This window comes from Podarcis cretensis (assembly GCF_951804945.1).
Source record: "Podarcis cretensis genome assembly, chromosome: 8".
NCBI classification, from domain to species: Eukaryota; Metazoa; Chordata; class Lepidosauria; order Squamata; family Lacertidae; genus Podarcis; species Podarcis cretensis.
Window position 1 is genome coordinate 43279569 of NC_137177.1, and position 20592 is coordinate 43300160.

Here is a 20592-nt window from a genome sequence, read left to right on the forward strand (position 1 = left end):
TATTTGAACAATTGTACAATGGCCTGTCTCATATCCATTGGCACATCTTGGCATAAAGAAAAAATGTTTTCCCCTGTGCAATAACCTTTGTTTATTGGGAGCAAGCTATTCCACAGAGCCATTGCTAGTATTGTCCAGGGAAGGGAAGGTTGAGGCGAGAAAAGCATATGCCAGAGTAGAATGACACCTCAAATATCTGCAGAAAAGGTCAAAAAGAGTGGTGGGCTGCATCAGTTCCAAAACAGGATTTGGTAAGCAGCTGAATCGAACATGAAGCTCCTCATCATAAGCCTCATCATCCCTCTTGTCGTCAGTTCTACTGCAGAGGATTTCTCCCTTGTGGAGGGTATACCATGTTCAAAATACCAAGTGGCTTTCAATAGCTCATGCTATGAGTTTGTGAGGCTCCAGCGCACTTTCACGAGTGCCCAGAGCTGGTGTGAGAGAGGAGGGGGCCACCTAGTCTTTATTGAAAATGAAGAAACCCAGATGTTTCTGCAGGAGCACATCTCTGAGGACAACGAATGGTGGATCGGCATAACCTACAGTTCTTCCTCCAATGAAACTACTGAAGGTAGGGAAAAATAGTATCCCTGTTTTGTGAAATGTTGAAGGGGGGGACATGTTGGCAAGGTGCGGTGCAGGGGTGGGGAACCTGCGGTCCTAAAGATGTTGCTGGACTATAACTTTCATAATCCCTAACTATTGGCCATGCTGGCTGGGACTGATGGCATTTGAAGTCTGACAGCATATTCAGGGCCATAGGTGTCTCACTCCCGGTTTAGAGGTTAGAGCAGGGGTAGCCAATCTGGGATCCTCCAGATGTTGCTGACTACACTCTCATGACCCTTGGCCATTGGCCAGGCTGCAGGGGGTTGGACTAGATGACCCTTGGGGTCCCTTCCAAGTCTATGATTTTATGATTTGGAGAGCACCATGGTTGGCTACACCTTGGTTAGTTAGTGTACCAGACCAAGACTGTGGAGACTCTGGTTCCTATCTCTGTTCAGCCATGAAGCTCGTTGGGTTGCCTTGGGGCAACAGTCACACTCTTTCAGCCTAGTCTTCCTCACAGGTTTGTTTTGAGGATAAAACAAGGGCTGAGAAGAACTTTATGTTGCTATCTTGAGATCCTTGGAAGAAAGGTAGAGTAAAAATGTAATAAACAAGCACACTGGATGTCAGTGGATTAAATTATGCTAAGATATTTTTCACTGTGCTACTGATGAAATATTAGCCAGCTGAGTCCCAGCAACATAGTCCTATATGAGCTGAACCCATAAGATATGCAAAAATGTGACCACCTCCCACAATCAATATCTAACTAATGAAAAATGCAGAATACTGGATATTTCCACTTCCATCTTATTTTCTTAAGGCAAGTATCTGGTTTTAATGGTTGAATTTTAAAATTGAAAAGAAAAGAAAACCCCTCAGAAAATGCATATAACAGTGAAGATAACATACAAAAATGCATTATACTGAGGAAAATTGCTTGCTAGGAAAAGTGCACTAAAATGCTGACCAATTTTTGTGATTTTTTTAAAAATTGCAAACTCGTGCAGAAATGTGTTAAACCGAATTCAGGACTGGAACAAGGAGAAACTGAGAGAAACATAAATTGACAGAGTCACTCATCCCAGTTGTTCAAGTAGGAGCGGCATGTGCACTCATGATGCAGCTTCCTTCCATGCAGGGTCCATGGTTTGGCTCGATACCTCGAATATCACCTACAGCAAGTGGCACCAAGACCTGCCTTCCGTTCTCTCGTCATCATGTGGCTATATCCTGAAAAACGCCGGCTATGACTGGGGTGTAACAGAGAACTGCAGCCAGGAGTTTGACTTTATTTGCGAGTTTGGTAAGAGGTCCTGAACTCAACTTAAGGGTAACTACTTGCACCACACATCACCCCAAAAGAGTTAAAAAATAAGATTTGCACAGAACACAGATCTGCAGCAAAACGCATATACTTATTTATAATCATAGGTGCAACACAGAACACTTAAAATAGAAGGCTGTCCTGTGTAAAACAACCTAACCCATGCATTTGAGAATGTATATTTGTAGCTTGCTTGATTAGTGCTATTCCCTTAAATATGTTTATTAGCAGTTTCAGTGTGTGCACAATACCATGCTCTCATTTCCTCCAATAATTAACTCAAGTGGGGAGTTACAGATAGGTAGCCGTGTTGGTCTGCCATAGTCAAAACAAAATAAAAAAATTCCTTCCAGTAGCACCTTAATGACCAACTAAGTTAGTTCTTGGTATGAGCTTTCGTGTGCATGCACACTTCTTCAGATACACTGAAACAGAAGTCACCAGACCCTTCTATATAGTGAGAAGGTGGGGAGGTGTATTACTCAGAAGGGTGGTGGGATTGGGTGATTGGCAGATAGCTGTGATGAGCCTGTTGACGACTCTTAATGACTGCAATAGGTCTTACAGGAAAAAGCAAGGGGTGAGAAGGTGAAAAATGGCTTTGTCATGTATAATGAGATAAGAATCCAGTGTCTTTGTTCAGACCAGGTCCCTCCATGGTTTTAAGTTTGGTGATAAGTTGCAATTCAGCAGCTTCTCTTTCCAGTCTATTTCTGAAATTCCTTTGTAATAGAACAGCTACTTTGAGATCTTGTATAGAATGTCCTGGGAGACAAGTGGGGAGTGTCAGCAGTAATGGGGAGTGTCAGCAGTAATGGGCCAAATCAGCCCCATTTCAGCATGTTCAGGTGACCCTGGGGAGTTGTTGTTGTTTAGTCGTTTAGTCGTGTCCGACTCTTCGTGACCCCATGGACCAGAGAACGCCAGGCACTCCTGTCCTCCACTGCCCCCCGCAGCTTGGTCAGACCCTGGGGGGCTTGGAGAAGCACAAAAGAAGGATGGAGTCCCATTTAGTGAGCTTGGTGAGTGGCCACAGAACCTTGAATGATTTCTGAAGAACCCCTCACCCAAATCAGGGGCTGCAGGGGATGTGGGATGAGGCATCCTGCAAAAGGTTGTACCCTAACAGAAGCATTTTACACTGCAACATCTTGTTGCAGGTCTCACTCGTGGTTGCTAGAATTTTCTCTCCTGCTTCTTTTCTGAATCTTATTCATGCCACCTAGAGGATCATTCTGAAAGTGCTCTCAACTCTATGAAATTCCCACTCAACTTTTTGGAAAAAGTAAAGGCATGGGATTAGTCGTCTGGGGCAGGGAAGGGTTAAGAGGAAAAATAATGCTAGTGTGCTTTTCTCCAGGATTGTACGCATTTTTTTAAATGGTCAGCTTGGAGCAACCTGTTTAAATTTCCACAATCCCACAGAGCACTATTTTAAAACCCTCTGTTTTTAATGATGATGGTTCTATGTATGTTTGTTTTAATGGTATGTATACTTGCTTTTAAGTGGACTGTGTCTTTAGCCAACAATGCCACATACTCATGGTATTTCTTATGTGCGCGCACAGAATCAGGCCACAGCATTGCCTGCGACAACTTCAATGCCACAGTGCAGTGTGGCTCAGGAGAAGTAATTCAGATTGGAGAAAGCTTTTATGGACGGAAAACACCTCACTTCTGTGTGCTAGAGACTCCCCTGCAGTTTGATGTTGAAGAGGAATGTAGCTGGATAAGTGTAAAGGATGAAGTTGCAGGTAAGGCTTAGGGGACTTCAGTGTTTTGAACACAGATGGGGGAGAAAATTGATTCAGTGTGCATTTAAAGGCAAATCTATGTGGCAAAGCAAGACGCTAATTGAAACGCAGCCAACCTTCAAAATCCGCACTTCTCCAAGTTTTGCAATCCTGTTCTCTAGCCAAGTAATGCATATAAAAGGCATACATTGTGGTAAAGTGTACATTGGAAATCATTATATTAGCGAAAATGACATGCTGTTGCATCAAACCTTGCAGGGCAGTGCCATGGACTCCAAGCATGCCAGGTGGCAGCTGATGGGACCTTCTTTGGAGATCCTTGTCCAAGTTTGGGAAGCTACCTGTCCGTTCAATACCACTGCATGGAAGGTAAGCAGCAGCACTTTCTAGACCCACAGGTACCACCAGCAAGTTGGGAAGCATCTTCCAGTGACCAGCTTGCACCTAGATGGACCAGTTCAGCCTCATCCGGTACAAGGCAATTTCACCCGCATGACCTCTCCAAGCATGCAGAGAGGTGCTGTTATTCTGTGCACTATTTTACAGGCTTGCGGCTGGCTGTGACGGAGGAAAGCTTCATCTTTGAAAACATCACCATATCAGTGAAGTGGCTACTCTCTCCTTATTCTGGCAATCTCTCCTGCATCATTAGCACCGGAGACGGAAACACTATTGATCCATATTACCCTCCAACGTAAGTTTTTGCAGCCAGGCGATGAAGAAGTGAATGTTTTGTTGTTTTCTTATGATGGTGATGATTGAAGACACCTTTCAAGTTGTCAGTGATGCCCAAAATCAGGAGAGCAGAACCTCATCCTTGGGGACTGAATCCCTTAAGGACTACCCAGCTTAAGGACTACCCAGCTCGAGACTCTCCCCATCACCCCAGACCTTACCTCTGACTGGGATGTGTCTTTGAGCTGTCAGACTGCATCTTCCTTGCCCGGATGCAGATGGAATGGTGTATGTTTGTCGAGACATCTTGCTTTTGCATGGCTGTAATGTAGCCTCCTGTACAAAGTAAGAGTCCCTTCCATTGCTCCGCCCACATTTGCTTCTGGCCATGCCCACCACCATAGGCGCCGACTCCATGGGGCCTGAGGGGGCCCGAGCCCCCTCAAAAATTCGTTTGGGGGGGGCTCTGCCCCCCCAATAATTTAAGAAAATTATTAGTTATATTATGCTTTGTAAAATCACAAAATTATGTTGGTATTTTTTATTTTCCTTGTTTGACGATAGTTACCTTTTAAAATACATTCAGTAATGAGTTAAAACAAAGCCACTCCCGATCTAGAGAGGGGGTGGGGTTGCGGGCTCTCGACCCATCAATAATCTCGCGGGGCTGGCGTCAACCCCGCGAGAAGCGGGGATTCCCCCTAGCTCATTAATAATCACCGCCCATGGCGGCAGCCAATCGGCTGCCACAAAGGGCGGGCCCTCACAGGTTCACTTAAGGTCGGGGCAGCCCGGGGCTCGCCCCTTTCGTTCCCCCAGCAGCAGCGGTTTGGAGGTCTTAAAGGTAAAGGTAAAGGTACCCCTGCCCGTACGGGCCAGTCTTAACAGACTCTGGGGTTGTGCGCCCATCTCACTTAAGAGGCCAGGGGCCAGCGCTGTCCGGAGACACTTCCGGGTCACGTGGCCAGCGTGACATCGCTGCTCTGGCCAGAGCCAGAGCCGCACACGGAAACGCCGTTTACCTTCCCGCTGGTAAGCGGTCCCTATTTATCTACTTGCACCCGGAGGTGCTTTCGAACTGCTAGGTTGGCAGGCGCTGGGACCGAGCAGCGGGAGTGCACCCCGCCGCAGGGATTCGAACCGCCGACCTTTCGATCGGCAAGCCCTAGGCGCTGAGGCTTTAACCCACAGCGCCACCTGCGTCCCTTGGAGGTCTTGGGCCCCCCCAATATTTTTTATAAGTCGGTATGGGCCCCCGCCCCCCCCAATATTTTTTATAAGTCGGCGCCCCTGCCCACCACCAGCATGCAGCCCCTGGAACATCAGAAGGGTATAAAGTGAAGGGGCTGGAAAGAAGGATGACTGGGGTGTGTGTGTGAAGTGGAGGGGCCAGAAAGGTGCAGTAGCAGCTCCAAACAGCTCTACTTTTTCTCTGCCTTGGTCTGCCTGACCCATTCACCTCCCTCCTTCCCACGCTTCCCTTTTCTTCTCTCACACTTCTCTGGCTTCTCTGCTTGTCTGCCATCCATTTCCTCTCTTTCATTCCCCTCTAGCTTTTCATGGTACAGCATGCTATATCTCATGTCTCTAAGGGGCTCCCACAATATGCCTGCATCAGGGCTGTCTTAAGCATATGCGGCCCAGGGGTGCAAAGATCCGCCTGGCATCCCACCCCCAGGTTGCACAGTCCCAGGTGCGCAGGAGGGTGGAGCCGGCCAGCCGTCTCACTGGCTCGGTTGCCCCCAAACTTGCAGCGCAGAGCTGCCCGTAGAAGAGCCCGCTGTGGCATTCCGACTGACGGGTGGACTCTTCCCCGGACTCAACTTTCGGACCCCAGACTCTCGGCCTGGTGCCCCTGAGAGCCTGGCGCCCGGGTGCCCCTCACCCCTAGCGTCTTTGGGTAAGATGGCCCTGGCCTGCATTCTGCTTTTGCCAGGTATGGTGCTGGCATCAGTTCAGCCCAAAGGCCACAGCACAAGCAGGACAGAGTGGGCAGGCTGCAGTGCTGAGGCCCACCTGAAAGTGGACTGAGGGTCAGTGGTTGCCCCCTGGCTCTCAGACTGAAACACACTGTTCTAGGTAGAAGAGAGAGAAAGGATTCCCAATGCCACAGCAAAAGAATGAGATGAATGCTTTAAATGCTGCAAAAATGATGCAGTTTTAACTTGAAAAATGCACATATGAGCATTGTTGGAGAATGGAATGGATTATCCTGGAACAGGGTGTGGTTGCTGGTTGACTAAAATCCTAAACAGGAGCACTCGCGCTGCAACATTTTGTTGCAGGTTTGGCTTGTTCTGCTTCTAACATGTTCCATTATGCACCTCAAGCCTGTCTAGCAATGTGACCCATCGCTTCACATCTCCTGGCGAATTCACCATCTTTGTGGAGTGCACAACCAGCGAGTGGCACGTCACAGCTCAGAAACTGATCACCGTGCAAGACAAAATGGATGAGCTTTTGGTGACCGGGTGCTTCAGCAAATATGAAGTAGGGAACACTTCACATTGCAGGACTCTTTATGAAGAGGTGTTATGGATTCAAGTGGAACTTAATGGAGGTCAGAGCCATCACTTCGTTTTTGTTTATATATTCTTTGGCAGATCAATAGTAGTTTGAACAATGTACAATTTTCAGAGCACATAGGAGAGACCTCTGCTGGAACTGTCCTTTTTAAAAAACAAAACACATTTCATGCTTAGGGAGAAATTCAATTCAGTTTGCATTTGAAGGCAAATCCATGTAATTCAGACTTTCTTAAACCATGCACGTCCCAAAGCACAGTCTTCCTTTGAAATTAACACTTTTCCAAATTTTGAAATGTGGTTCTCCAACCAGGTAAGGTCCATTGACTTCCCATTTTAGACAGGTGTTGAAAACAGTTTTATTCCCAAAGGCATGTTGTAGCTGATTTCTGTCATTTAAAACTGTAAATTTGATGGATTGTTTTTTTGCTTGTTTCAGTGCTGCTGTGTTTGACATCTGCCTCTGCTTTCTTTTTAATCGGTTTTATTATTTTTATATTTGATTCTTTTGTAATGCCATGCACATGGATGGTGCCAAATAAGTAAATAAACCCCATTGCTATAGTATTACGGTAAATAAACTGATACAGTATTTAGTACCTAAAATAAATGTTTTAAATGTTTTGCAAAAGGATGCGAAACGAGATATAATTTACACCACATTTTGGAAACCATTTTTCCTTTTCAGGTAGTGGAGTGACCTATACGGTGCTGGCTGATAACAAAACTCTGCTGGAGTCCAGGGTGAAGGAAGGAATTGCTCCTCACAATCTCACCCTGGATGGCGCATCCCAACGGCTGATTGGTCCTGGCGTACATCATCTTGAAATAGTTGCGTCCAGCAACACCACAGAAGCAGACGTTTCGGAAATCCTGACGGTTCATTTAGTCGAAGCAATCTCTGGTCTTCAGGCCATATTAAGCTCCTACTCTGTGGTTTTGGGAGAAGATCTGGAGATAAAAGTCTCTGTACGTCATGGGTCTCCTGAGAAACTGAGGTTTGAGGTGACCGGGCTGAATGAGACCTTTTCTCACTTGAAGGACTTCACCGAAGGAGAAGCCGAGACCTACAGAATCCCAGTGAAGTCTGAAGGTACTTCCACACAAAAGCACAAACGTGTAACTGAGCTAGATGAGTCTTCTTTTAAAAGTATGAAAAATGAGAGAGAAAGAGAAGGGAAGGGGGAATTTGCAGTGTACCATACATACACCACATGGGGATGAGAAGGAGGAGCTCCCATCCCCTTTCCCTCTGTGTGGCTGAAGGAAAGCAAGTGAGCAACAGCAAGGAGGAGGAATGGGCCCACCGGGGTCATCTGGCACAAGGGGACCCCCAAAACTGAGGCTGGCCCTGAGACTGGTCAGATGACCAGTATTTGAGATGGAAGATAAGAAGAACCCAGCTGGATGAAACCAAAGCCCAATCTTATGAATGGAGAACCTGTGGCCCTCCAGATGTTGCATAGGGAGCTGCCTTATAATGAATCAGACCACTGGTCCTTCTAGCACAGTATAGTCTCCCCAGCCCTGCCCAGAGATGCCAGGGATTGAAATTGGAGCCCTCAGCTTGCAAAGCAGATGCTCTACCGCTGATGTATAGCACCCCCCCCCCTTGCTTCACTGTTCCAAGGAATGGGATATTTGATTTGTGTTTTAATTCATTATTTTTTTACTAAATTGTTGTGCATTGCCAAGAGGTCTACGCTGATACATTAATAAATAACAGATATAGATATCACATAAATTAAAGCACCTTGATATAAAATCATGGGTGAAAGGGACTTGTCTTGTACTAATATTTTTGGCTCCATTTTTTGTCCATCAAGCCACATGAAGCCATGTTCCCACCCCCTTTTTACAAGGTGGTACACTTCCCTGATTGGCACCAATAGACTTTGCACCTGCCCTAAGAAGTTTCACCCCTTAATCTGCCTGGCCCCGTGGATCTTTGGTTCCCAGCTTCTTATTCGCCCTTATTTACCTTTCCCCGTGTCTTCTTTCCAGGTACCTTCCAGGTCAAGGTGTTTGCTGTTAATGCCTTCTCGAACATGAGCACTAATGCAGGAACTGTAATCGTCTCATCTAACAGTTCTCATAAAGAAGGTAATAGCAGGCTCTTGATTATGCCAAATGATGACTTCATAAAATGAAGAGCAATCATACTTTTAAAATTATACTTCTGTCTTCTTTTCCATTGCATTTTATTCATACTGTTGTGTGCTTCCCACTTCCAAGTGGTAAGAAGTCACAAAAACAGCATTACAGGATTTGGTATCCTTTTGATGAGAGGGCACCAGAGACTTCTTAAACCAAAAACATTCTTAAACCGAGGCGTGCTTTTCCTAATAAGGCCTCCCACCGCCGGTGCCCTTCCACCATTCGGATTCCGTTCTCAGACCAAGGTAAAGTTCTCAAACCAAACCAAAACTCTCCGGATTTGCAGAGTTTATAAACCGGACTGGTCTTAAACCGAGGTACCACTGTATATACTGTATTTTTCTGTGTATAAGATGCCCCCATGATAAGACACCCCCTCCTTTAGGGGACCCCAAATTTAGAAAATGGGTATATGCACTATCCGTGTATAAGATGCCCCCAGATTTTTAACCTTAATTTAAAGTAAAAAAAACCCTAGTCTTTTACATGGAAAAGTATGGTAATCAGAGGACAAGGGAAACAAACAAGCAATTCTGCAGTTGGTAACATATCCCTGTGGAACCATCCCTGGTTTCACTTCTGGTTCCATTTGTTTCACTTCTGGTTCCAATGTTCCCATTCTCTCTCTCTCTCTCTCTCTCTCTCTCTCTCTCTCTGCCCCGCCCCCACCCCGTTTCTTGCACACACATACATCACATTGGTGTGTGGAGTCCACAGAAGGTTCCTAACAAGGTAATGTTCCATCAGGCTGGAAAAGGTTTCCATCCCAAGCCTTATGGTAGGGCCCACCCTCAACACACTGGTTGAAAAGGGTTGCCCCTCCCCCTCTGCATTGGGCCGTGCACAGATTCCATATAATGAAGACATGGGACCAGATGGAACAGCTGGGTGCTTAGTATGAGGCAGCATGAGGCCCCGATAAATGAAGTCTGTCTCCCCCCTTCCCATGAACAAGCTGAATCCTTATACACTGTGATGCTTCGGGGAGCAATTTCTACCAATTGCTCTGCAACTTTCACACAGACCTGGAAAAAATAACCTTGATTTATACAGAAAAGGTCAGCATGGCATTTTCAGGTGCTATTGAAGACTTCTGATTTATTCTTTGTGTTCAACAGATCCTCTTGAGGACAAAGAACAGTCCAATGTAAATGGTGAAAAAAGAGTTGTGAGTATCTATTAAAAGAAAGAATGAAAATAACGGAAAAAATCCTTTTGAAAATTTTTCACGGGGATTAATGAACGGCTTTTCTTTCTTCTTAATGTGATGACATGGTTAAGACACTGGATTTATTCAAGCTGATACCTTATGCCCTCTTGCCTGAGGGTAATCCCCATTGTACACAGTGGGAGTTACTTCTAAGAAAGCATGCATTTGATTGCGCTGTTGTTGGGTTGTATCCAAGTAAGTTGTATTCAGAGTAGATCCAGTGACATGAATAAACCTAAGTTAGTCATGTCCATTAATTTCAGTGGGTCTACTTGGAGTACGACCAATGTTGGGTATAAGCTACTGTATTTATTGAGGCTACAATCCTAACTATGCTTACTATGAGGTAAGTCCTTCCGAACTCAATGGGACTTACTCCCAAGTAAGTGGGGTTAGTATTGAAGCTGACGTTTTTTGCTTGGCTAAAAAATTCCTGCATGTCTGTGAAGTTACTATGGAGCCTTGGTAATGTCCATTCTTCCAGCCTTCATTCCCTGTCTGGAATGTGGGACGGATAATGGCTTATATCATGACAAGATTTTTTAAAAAGAAGGTTCTCACCAGACATCAAGGAGGCGAGAGGTACTTAAACCTAGGAAAACCTGTCCCAAAACATAACACACCTAAGAATAAGACCCTTCTGGATCAGACCATCTAGCCCAGCATCCTGTTCCCACAGTGGGCAACCAGCTGCCTCTGGAAAGCTCACAAGAGCAACTGGAATTCAGAGGCAGGCTACCTCCAACAGTGGAGGTAACATACAGCCATCTTGGCTAGTAGTCACTGATAGAATTATCCTTCAGGAACTTGTCCAACCCCCTTTTTAAAGGCACCCACGTTGGTGGCCATCACTTCTTGTGGGAGCAAATTCCATGCTTCAACTATGTGCTGAGTGAAGGAGGATTTCCTTTTGTCTGTGCAGAATCCCCTGCCAATCAGTTTAACTGGATAGCCCCAGATTAAGGTATCCTCCATCCTATTCACACCAAGCATAATTTTGCACTTGTTTATCATGCCACTTCTTACTCTCCCCTCCCCCAACTAAAAAGTCCCAGATATTGTGGGGGCTTTCCTCAAATGGGAGTTGCTCCAACCTCTTGTTCATTCTGGTTACCTCTTTTCTGTGTCTGCTTCCACATGGAAGATGCAACTGCTCTGACAATTACTTTCCTTCGTCATTTCTGGTTTAGGATGACAAAGGGAAAAACAAGATCTACATTAAGCCCAGCCGCCATGCCAACCTCTTCACAACAATCATTCTTGGCTGGCCTGATGACAGCACTAATTCTACCTACACCTGGTCTTGTGGTATGTATGTTGCGTTTCACTGCCCTTCTCCCCTTTACAATTGTGACCAGAACTCTCCATTCAAAAGAACATGAAAGCATCCTCATGTTCTAAGTGAGCTGATATGTTTGGTTTGTTTATCCAAGTTTAGGGCTGGGAGATCCGTTTGATTCAGTTCACATTTAAAGGTGAACCTACCTAATTCACACATTCACACATTCTGATTTTGCAGCGCAGTTCTCCAGCCACACAATGTGTACAAAAATGCATATACAGGGCTAAAGTGTCCAATATAAAAACACTGGGTGCTGGGTTCTCTCAAATGATTCAGCTGAAAATTGCCTTTGAAGGTTACTGCTGGCCTGAATGGGACCAATGTGTGCAAGAGCATTCCATCCTCACAGACCAAAGAGAGATCCGGATCCCACCGGCTTGCTTACCTCCTCCCAGCTCTGCAGTGACAGTGAAAGTTACAGTCAAAAGCCCAGAGAAAGAAGAAAAACAGGATGAGCAATGCCTCTACATTACAGCAAAGCAGGATGTGAGCCTGCAGATCAGGTGTGCTGCACTTTATTTATTTCCTTGCGCTCTGAGGTTCTGACAGTGTCAGGTGAAAGCCTCATACAGAAGCTGTCAGAGGCAGTTTGCTCCTGAATTCCACTTGCTGTGAATCTTAAATGACTAGAGTGCCATTGTGCTCAGGACCTACTTACAGGCTTCCCATTAGGGCCTCTGACTGGCCACCAGGAGAACAGGATGCTGGACTAGACGGGCCACTGGCCTGATCCAGCAGCCAGACTCTTTTCTTAGATGCATGGGGAGGGTGAAGGATGGCAAGGTCAGGTGTGCTTGGGGAAGCCAACTAGGCAACAGTAGATCTGTTCAACAGGAAGACGTTCAAGAATCCCGGTTCTGAGTATCACAGATGCACAGCATTGATTATATCATTCCACCCAAAAGCACAGAGCTCATTTGGTAGGCAAGCACAGTTTGCTCCCCTTAGCTTGCTCCTTGAGCTTGCTAACTGCAGGTCCTGCCTTCCTCCTAGCTGCAAAATGAACTGCAAACCAGTGAATGTTACTGAAGACGTGACGCTCCTAGCATCCATGGGGACAGACTCAAAGGCTACGCTGTACAAGTGGTACTTAGATTATACGTTCCACAGAAAGGTGAGCCTGTTGCCCATGTCAGAAATTCTGTACACATACAAAAGTTGAATCAATGAAATTTGCACTTTCTGAAACAATGTGAAAAACAAAACACAGCCATTTTTCAAAATTTGTACTTATTTGAATGTTATGATGCAGTTCCCCAACAAAACAATGTTTACAAAAACTCAATATATTGGGAAAAATTACTTTCAAAACTTCATTAAAAATGTGTTTATTTGAAGAAATTTGCATTGAAACGCTAATGAATTTTCATGAGAATTATTTACAAAGAAATCTACAAATGGCTGCAGAAATGTGGGGAACAGATTTTAAGACTGTAAAAAATGAAAAACTGAGAGAACAGAAATGGACAGATCCATCCTGTGTGTGAGATGACATTTGTTTGACATGACATCATGTAACCTTCCGACAAACAAATCAGAAGGATGTTCACTAAATAGCCAGCAGCAGACAACCTGCTTATTGAGCTTTTATCTTGATTTGTTTGCAGGGAGATTAGATGACATTGGCTATTTAATGACCATTTTATCTTTCAGCAGGCCTATCTAGACACATGATATAGTTACATTTGTTTTTAAATTTGTTTTATGTTCTTATTGTGATTTTTGTTTTTACATGTTTTCAGTTGTTTTAAAATGTTTTACATAAATATTTTTTTAAAATACTGCATCATTGATGGGTTTGCTGCCCCAGGCAAGATATCTATTTAATAAAATTTTTAAAAATCAAATTTTGATTTCTCTGTGAGGAGGCTAGATGACCTGAAATCAGCTGCAGTCTGGATGTGCCCTTAGAGAAAGAAGGCAAGGCTATCAAAAGCTGGTTATCCTTTTAAAAGGGACAAGGGAGAGATTAATACAACTGTTTGAGAGCTAGGTGAGAACTTGTTGTTTGAGAACTGGACATGTTTTAATCCATGTTTCTTCTGCTTTCTCTCTCTCTTTCCCTTGTGGTTCATTCCCCTCACCAGCCCAATCCTCTTCCACCAAGCTGTACCTTGAATGCTTTCCCACAAAGCTCCCTCACTTTGCTTCAGAGTGGCACACCAATGTTGGTGCTAAACAGCTCCTTCTTGCAAACCCAGGGAGAAGCGTTTCGAATTAAAGTAACAGGTGGGAGAGCCAGAATTTGGATAATCAACATTTACTATGGCTTTAGGAGTAATTGTTTGCTTCCAACTGGTAGTTTTAATACTGCATGCTATCAAGCATTGTTTGTTTTCTACCTGTAAGCTGCTCTAAGCACTACTGAGTATTATTTTTATTACTATTAATTACCTGCCCTTCACTCAAAGGCTCCAGGGCAGTTTAAAACAATTGAAAGACAATGTTAAAAACAGTTTAAAACACAGAAATCACAGAAATAAGGTGGGTACATCTCAGGTGTCAAAAACAAGAGAAAAGATGTGTGCTTCAGCATTCCACAATTTAGGGGCTGCCACAAAGAATGCCCTACCCACTGAACTTCTGAGGGTGGTGGAACAACCAAGAGGGTCCCCTCTGCTGACCTATAGGGAAGGACGTGGTCTTTCAGGTTTTGAGGGCCTGAATCATTTAAGGTTTTAACCTTAAACCTGTTAATTCATTGAATTGAGCCTGGAAATGAACCGGCAACCAAAGCAGCTGTTTTAAAGCAGGGATTATGCAAGAACTAAACAGAACCCCAGCCAGTAATACGACTGCTCCATTTTTAACCAATTTAAGTTTCCAAGACATCTTCAGGTAGAAGATTAGCATATTATTATCAGCATTATAACAGCAAAACAAATGTGCAGTTCAGAGTTCTCCCTGGTGCAAAGAACGACAAATATTTCAAAGCCCTGCAGGATGAAACCTACAATGGGCATTGAAACAAACTCTTCCAGGGCTCCAACCTTTTTTGGACCTGTGGGAGTGTTTGGAATGGCTGCTGGGGGATTGCCAGGTAATAATAATAATAATAATAATAATAATAATAATAATAATAATAATTTATTATTATTATTTATACCCCGCCCATCTGGCTGGGCTTCCCCAGCCACTCTGGGCGGCTTCCAAAAACATATTAAAACATTGTAATACATCAAACATTAAAAGCTTCCCTAAACAGGGCTGCCTTCAGATGTCTTCTAAAAGTCTGGTAGTTGTTGTTCTCTTTGACATCTGGTGGGAGGGTGTTCCACAGGGAGGGCGCCACTACCGAGAAGGCTCTCTGTCTGGTTCCCTGTAACTTGGCTTCTCGCAGTAAGGGAACTGCCAGAAGGCCCTCGGCGCTGGACCTCAGTGTCCGGGTAGAATGATGGGGGTGGAGACGCTCCTTCAGACATACTGGACCGAGGCATTTTGGGGGTTCTAAAATGGCTGTTAGCTGACACGGATGGGAGCCTATATACAAATGCTGCCACTAAGGTGTGATTGGGGTTTTTTTTTGGGGGGGGAGGCAGGGTGAAGCATGGCCAGTGCATGACCACACAGGTGTTGCTGCAGTGCAGCAAAATGTATAAGTAGTATTAATCCCAAAAGCCAAGTGCTCCTTTTATGTCTCAATAGTACACAAACCATAGCAAACTCACTTTTGACTTGTTTTCTTTCTAAATTTGCCAGCTATGAGTGAGGACAAATATGGTGAAGACACCTATACTGTGAGCACCGTGCCTCCACCTGTTGCCCCAGTATGTACTGTATCTCCTGCTCAAGGATCAGTGCTCACCAGCTTCTCCATCTCCTGCCACTCTCCCTGTCTGGTGGATCAGTGCCTTCCAGCTGACAGCTCCTCACTCACATACTGCTTCTACCTGGAGACAAGTAAGAGTCAGAGGTGGCTGCTTGCATTCACTGTTTGTCTAAGGTTGGTTCTGGTCCACATGTTCAAACTGAAGGCACCTCTGTAGCTGGTATTCTCTCATAGGGATGGCATGCCAGTGTTTAGTGGGGTTAGAGGCAGAAGTGGTGTAACGAAAAGGGTGCTTTTTACTTTTATACAGTAGGTTATATTTCAGTAAAAGGCACATTCTGGGCATCCATCCCGGTAAGCAAGAGGCATTAATATATATATAAATAACTGAAATAAATAAATAATATACAATAAAATAAACATTCACAATTCAATGACACATCCCAGCCTGGCAAAAGTATCCTAGAGGGTGCAGAGCAGAGCCAGGGGAAAGCGTGTCCTAGGAAAGGGGTGTGGCCTAGAGGGAGTCTCAGGGGTCAAATAGAGAAGCTTGGAGGGCCACATTTGGATGCTGGGTCTGTGGTTCCCCACCCTTATGCTAAGTGGTCAGGTTCTACACTCCACAAGTAGCTTGTAGTAGCTAAACTACTACTAAAGTGTGTAGTGGTGAAAATAACATTCAGAAATGGGTCATATCGGGGCAATTGTTTTGCAAAATTGCATAAGAAATGTGTGTATTTGGAGAAATTCACACTAAAATGAACTTTCATGGTGAATTTAAAAAATAAATCACAAGCTGATGTGGAAATGTGGGGAACTGAACTTAAGACTGGAAAAATGAGAAACCGAAACTGAGAAATTTGCCCCTCCCTACTCAGTTGTAGGCCATTGTAGTCTAGCAACAACAGTAAGGCCACAGGCTTCCCACCCCACCCTGTGTTAGAACCACTGGCTATAAATAGAAAATGAAAAATGACAAATAAATGTGCATCTGGCCATTGCAATCCAAGTCTAACACGGATCATGAAATGCCCTGCTGCTGCTGTCAAACTGGGTCATGGAAAAATTGGTTTCCTACTCTGTCACCTGAACCAGTCTCCCTCCCTCCTCCAGATTCTCTTCTACACTGCGGACAAGAGCCTGTCCTACCTTCAGTTTACCTTCCACTTGGAGAAGCAGACGATAACTTTCTTTTATGGATTAAAATTGGTGTGAGCAACATCTATGGTGACACTGTTTATACCAATGCCACTGCCAGGGTAGGTGTGACTTCACTGGCTTCTGCTGTCTGTGCCTTTGCTATCTATATTATTATCATCACATTCTATACAGCTGTCTTAAGGTGATGTTCAATAAACACAGTTAAACACACACACACACACACACACACACACGAGTAAATACATTTAAAACAAAACTGAGGCTGTACAAAATAGACACTCAAGGCAAAGATGTCCACTCACCCTCACGGTGTTGCTGGATGGCAGAGTCTCCCCCAAGGAATCCCAGGATTGGCCTCCTGCCCTGATGGGAGGAGAGGGTGGCTAAGGTGGTCGCTGTATTCTGGGGCTGGGTAGGAATTTGTTCACCAGGCAAATGGTCACCAGCCTATTGGTTTTGCCTACCTACCTCATAGCAATAATCACAACTTGGTTGGTCATTGGGGCAATATCAATCTGGGATGGAGGGGAGGTTGTAGTCTCTGCCTGCCCCTCCAAATGCTGGACATCCCGTTAAAGGGATCCGGGGGGAGTGGCCATGTCGGCATGCCCAGCTGGGGCCTAGGACCCTTGGCTCTCCCCCAGACAGCAGTCCCTATTTGATGTAAGTCTTAGGAACCCCTGTGTGGATTGACCATTGTGTCACTTCTGGCAGGCAGGCTGGAAGTATTTACTTGCTCCATGCCCAAGCCAAACCTCTCTCATCTGTATTCAATAAAGTTGTGGCCTGTTTCAATCCATAACTAGTCTCAGTTGTCTTTCATTTCTCTGGGGGTAGAGGACTGGGGAGAACGGCGACTAGGCCTGCAACCATTTATCCAGCTGCAATATCTTGTCAAAACAAAACTGTCTTCAATTGTTTCCAGAAAGTGCAGCCCAGTGAGTGGTTGTCTTTTCTCCACAGGAAGGCTCTGCCACAGAACAGATAATTCAGGATGACAAACCCACACAGTTCAGGGGCTTGATCTGGTCCCCCTGAACATTCCACCCCCCCCCCCCCAAATATACCACCTAATATCCCTCCTGATATCCCACCAATTTTGATGGGATCAAAAGAAAAGTAAAGAAAGAGGTGACACAGCAGGTGGGTTTTTCTCAGAAAGCAAATTCCACCTGATGTGTCTCCTCTATTATAGAAACATGTTGTCAACAACCCATTTACAATATTAAGCCCCTATCTGAAAACTTTCTTCTCATTGCAAACTGTAGGTGTCAGAGAACTGATTTGGATCAGGACTATAATGAGATGAAAAGCTTAAAGCCTTCTGCTGTATATCATGGTCCTGACCTCAGCCTTGAGCATCTGCATCTGCTGTTTGTTTTCTAGCCACACAAGGGCTAAGAGGAGGGGACTAAGCCTAAGAATAACAACACATCTACTCTGGCATTCAGCAGCAAGAATGTCCTTGGTGGTTATGGAATGAACAACTGTGTGCATTTCCCCCTTGCTTTATCAGGTTCAACATCAGGACATAAGCAGCGGAAACCAGACCTTGCAAGCCATTATTTCGGAAAAATCGAACACCATCCTCAAAGGCGAGAACAACAGCATGACCCTGTTCCAGCTGTACAAGTCAGTGTCTTCTGTCCTTAATCTAGAAACAAAAAAAGAGAGTGTTAATTCATCTCTGCGGACAAATACACGGAAAGAGGTTAGCTGCACATATTGCATCCTGGAACCATTTTTACCATTCCTTTCGTGTCTAAGCAGCATTTGTATAGTTTAGCTACTACAAGCTACTCATGGAATGTACTCATGGAATGTAGAATCAGTACCTTCTGGTGCCATTGCTTGATCTGGGCAGACCACAGCTGCTTCCCCTACCTCTCAGCTGTGGGGGCATAAGGCTGCCCACACCCTCTGTGACATCAGCGCATTTTGCCCAATGGTAGTGACCCCTATGTAACCCCCCACTCAGCTAACAGCATTAACAGTTGGGTAGGAAAGAAATGGGACGCAGGTGGCGCTGTGGGTTAAAGCCTCAGCGCCTAGGGCTTGCCGATCGAAAGGTCGGCGGTTCGAATCCCTGCGGCGGGGTGCGCTCCCGCTGCTCGGTCCCAGCGCCTGCCAACCTAGCAGTTCGAAAGCACCTCCGGGTGCAAGTAGATAAATAGGGACCGCTTACCAGCGGGAAGGTAAACGGCGTTTCCGTGTGCGGCTCTGGCTCTGGCCAGAGCAGCTTCGTCACGCTGGCCACGTGACCCGGAAGTGTATCCGGACAGCGCTGGCCCCTGGCCTCTTAAGTGAGATGGGCGCACAACCCCAGAGTCTGTCAAGACTGGCCCGTACGGGCAGGGGTACCTTTACCTTTACCTAGGAAAGAAATAATTGTTTTAGCTGTTTACAACCTTTTCACCAGACAGTTATTTTAATGATTCCTTTGTTGTTTTTAATGGTGTACATATTGTTGTACACTGGCCTGATATTTTATGAGAGGGCAGTACATAATTACTTTTATAAATACATATAAATTAAAAAACAACAACCAGTGGGTCATTAATTAAAAGCTAACTGGAATAAAAAGAGCTTTACCACCCATTAAAAGATGGGAACATGGAGTCCAGCAAATCTCCACCAGCCCCACAATCCGAGCCCCAGCACTGAGAAGGCTCCTTCTCTCTTGCCTGCACACAGGATCTCGTATACAGGCACTACAGAGAGCAAGGTCTCCAAGGCCAATCTCCAAGGCCTGGTAGGCTCATGAAGGAACAGGCAGTTTCTCTGACAAAATAAAAACTATTTAAACTTTTTTTTTAAAAAAAAAAAAAAAAAGGAGGAGGAGGAGCAGGCAGTTTCTGAAAGGCAACCTGGCCCTAAGCTGTTCAGTTTTAAAGCCAATACTCACACTTTATGTTAATCCTGGAAACAAATAGATAACTACAGCAGCTGGAATAAGTCTGGATTTATATGCTCTGATCTTCAAATGCCAGCAGCATTTTGCACAAAATGAAGCTTGCGGTCTATTTCCAAAGTTGTCCCCGCATAGACACCTTTGCTGTAATCTTGTGTGAAATAATGAAATTACAGCTCATCCTGTTAATGTGTCCTTTGCTAATAAGCAGGATATCCCTCAGATATGGCCTTGTTCCCCAGTTCCTGAAGCATTGTTTGGGTTTGGAAGCCAATTGTCACAAATAGGGTTTGTATTATTTTAGTGCTTTGGGGATCCAAATCCTGTCTGGCACTGCCAAAATGGCTCTAGATGTGCAAATAAAAGAAGCCAGAGAAGTGTAAAGAATTGTTTAACTGGCATTAATAATGATCATTTTGAAAGTCGCGGGGAAGCTGGTACTTACATATGCTCAAAAAGGCTACATGTTCATCTCACTAGGAACTCTTGTTATTGTAAATGGATTTATTCCACAGTCATAAATTCCCTTCACTCTCATGGAGTTAATATATTCCTCTATTTATATAGTCAACTGGAAGATAATCTGGGAATTTGCAATTAGAGTGGATGTCAACTCAGACTGGACATAAAAACCACTTCCCACCCTATAATTTACAGTAGGGGTGGGCAAACTTTAAGCTTGGTGAGGGTCTACTTTTTCCCATTGGGACTCTGAGGTCCCCAATTGAAGCCAAGTGCAAAATATTGGCTCAAGAAGGTGCACATAGAATTGCAAGGCAAGATGCCTCTGAGCACATGCAGAGCTCAGAAATTTGTTTTCAGTAGCAGAAAATGGCTCGCATCCTAATTATTTTACCCACAAATCTATTCCTGCTTTCTCAAGCATTCTTGATTTCGGCAGCCCAAATGAGGAGGTGAAGGGCGTAGGAGAGAAAGACTTTTGGTTGTTGCTATTGTTAAACCATTGGAAGCCGGAAATTCTATATGTATATTTTTATTTAAAAGCATTTCTGAACCACTTAAAAATCTCAAAGCTGTGTACACTATGTACAATATAAAAACAATATCCATTAAAACAAAAATATAGGCTAAAATCAATAGAAAGATATAAAAATATAAAAGCATTTATTTATAAGCAGATTTAGGGGATTCATACAGAAAAATCAGGAGTCAATCTTGTGGCAAACAGGGAAAGGCTGCGCAAAA

General features: G+C 44.6%; 1 protein-coding gene across 1 annotated transcript in view; it reads left to right on the forward strand.

The window, feature by feature from the left end:
* Window positions 1-270: 270 nt before the first annotated feature.
* Window positions 271-20592, forward strand: part of LOC307223420 (polycystin-1-like protein 2) — a gene marked incomplete at its 5' end in the record, with an annotated part of 53837 nt that continues 33515 nt past the window's right edge. Inside the window, 16 exons of the mRNA XM_079989387.1 lie at window positions 271-574; window positions 1697-1861; window positions 3451-3636; window positions 3895-4005; window positions 4183-4330; window positions 6642-6871; window positions 7525-7929; window positions 8841-8939; window positions 10112-10161; window positions 11394-11511; window positions 11841-12048; window positions 12539-12659; window positions 13633-13774; window positions 15245-15445; window positions 16428-16573; window positions 17992-18186. Of these exons, the coding sequence (XP_079845513.1) occupies window positions 271-574; window positions 1697-1861; window positions 3451-3636; window positions 3895-4005; window positions 4183-4330; window positions 6642-6871; window positions 7525-7929; window positions 8841-8939; window positions 10112-10161; window positions 11394-11511; window positions 11841-12048; window positions 12539-12659; window positions 13633-13774; window positions 15245-15445; window positions 16428-16573; window positions 17992-18186 (2829 nt within the window). The remainder of the gene's footprint in view (window positions 575-1696; window positions 1862-3450; window positions 3637-3894; window positions 4006-4182; window positions 4331-6641; window positions 6872-7524; window positions 7930-8840; window positions 8940-10111; window positions 10162-11393; window positions 11512-11840; window positions 12049-12538; window positions 12660-13632; window positions 13775-15244; window positions 15446-16427; window positions 16574-17991; window positions 18187-20592) is intronic.